The sequence below is a fragment of the Etheostoma spectabile genome, chromosome 2 (genome assembly GCF_008692095.1).
Source record: "Etheostoma spectabile isolate EspeVRDwgs_2016 chromosome 2, UIUC_Espe_1.0, whole genome shotgun sequence".
Lineage (NCBI taxonomy): Eukaryota > Metazoa > Chordata > Actinopteri > Perciformes > Percidae > Etheostoma > Etheostoma spectabile.
In genome coordinates, this window is record NC_045734.1 from 17,171,344 (window position 1) to 17,172,737 (window position 1,394).

A 1,394-nucleotide genomic window follows, 5' to 3' on the forward strand; every position below is an offset into this window, starting at 1 on the left:
ACACACACACACACACACACACACACACACACACACACACCACTCTTGCTCCATTAGTTGTCTTAAACTTTCAAATAGCCTACAATAAGAAACTCCTACACATAATGAGTCACACTTTGGTACCTTATTATCTTTTGCTGTGGCTCATTGAACACAATGATCAGATAATAACAGCATGCGCTTTTAAGGCTGCAATTAAGGCAATTGTGCATAGAGAGGAGAGAAGTCATATGGCCAAGACTCATCATTTCCAAACAGGTGCTCTTCTCCACTCCAGCACCTGTTTCTGATATTTTTTTTCTATCTGCCTCTCACTCACTCCTTGCCTTGCTCTTTTTTTCTCCTTTTCTCAGCAATGGAAGTCTCTGTTTGACAAGGTATGTATTGCAAGCTACAGTGGCTTGAATATCTCACCATATGCATGGTTTACTCATTGTGGAGCAGTGTTGTCTTCGAAGGCTCTTATCTGTGTGGTAACTATGGTTGACTTCTGACTAAACCTGTGTTATTAGCTCAAACAAACAGATGTGTAGGCCAGATGAAACACTGCATTGTCCTGCCTAAAGGTCATGAAACATGGGGACGATTTTGTATGAACTGAGATGCCATGTTGCAAGTATCAGTGGAAACAGGATTAAGTTACTTTTTAAATTGAAAACGTCAAAATTTAGAGCTTTAGTGTAATACATATACATGCCTATAATTTACTTTCAATACTGGGATTTTTACAGATTCTGTCCATGTATCATGGCCATGCCATTGTTATTATGCTGTTACACTGGCTTTATCACTAATGGAAGTGTCTTAAACCATCAACCAGTAATCATGTATCACGATGTTAAACTTTACACAGCTTGCTCATGTTTGCCATCGTTGCTGTTTAAAGCATCTTAATTCTGCTTCTCATTCTGCTGAATATAGCTATTTTTCGTATGCTCGCTTACTGCTGTCTATGTTTTTGTATCATTGATTCTTTTAGATTTGTCTCTTTCTCTGGGTAAACATACCCATCACCAGAATTTAATTTGGTGAGGTGAAACGTCTAGATCTCAGCTGGTAATGATGGCTCAGTCGTCTCTACTATAGCCCCAGTTTGTGATTTAGGCTGATTAGACAAATGTATTTTTAGATCACAATCTTGCCTAGTGCAGCTTTAAATCCTTTTCTTTCTGGGTAAAAATCACGGCATAACATGTAACCTGGCTTTGTCAAACCAAACTCCACCAGAGCCTAGAGTATCAGAAGAGTGGAGCACACTCTTGTGTGTCGTCCGCTTACATTAACTTTGATAATGCAATTAGGGTGATACATAATTCTAAATGCATTGATCCATCAGTCAGACCGATATTGTAAGAAACACACGCACACACACACACACACACACACACACACAC

At 39.1% G+C, this 1,394-nt stretch overlaps 1 protein-coding gene across 3 annotated transcripts in view; it reads left to right on the forward strand.

Annotated features, from left to right (window-relative positions):
* Window positions 1-1,394, forward strand: part of rhbdl3 (rhomboid, veinlet-like 3 (Drosophila)) — a 58,168-nt gene that overhangs the window by 1,353 nt on the left and 55,421 nt on the right. For 2 of the 3 annotated variants that reach the window (XM_032529122.1, XM_032529132.1), the window contains one exon: window positions 354-377. The exons of the other annotated variant lie outside the window; for it this stretch is intronic. In XM_032529122.1, coding sequence (XP_032385013.1) covers window positions 354-377 — 24 coding nt within the window. The remainder of the gene's footprint in view (window positions 1-353; window positions 378-1,394) is intronic. 3 annotated transcript variants of the gene reach the window in all.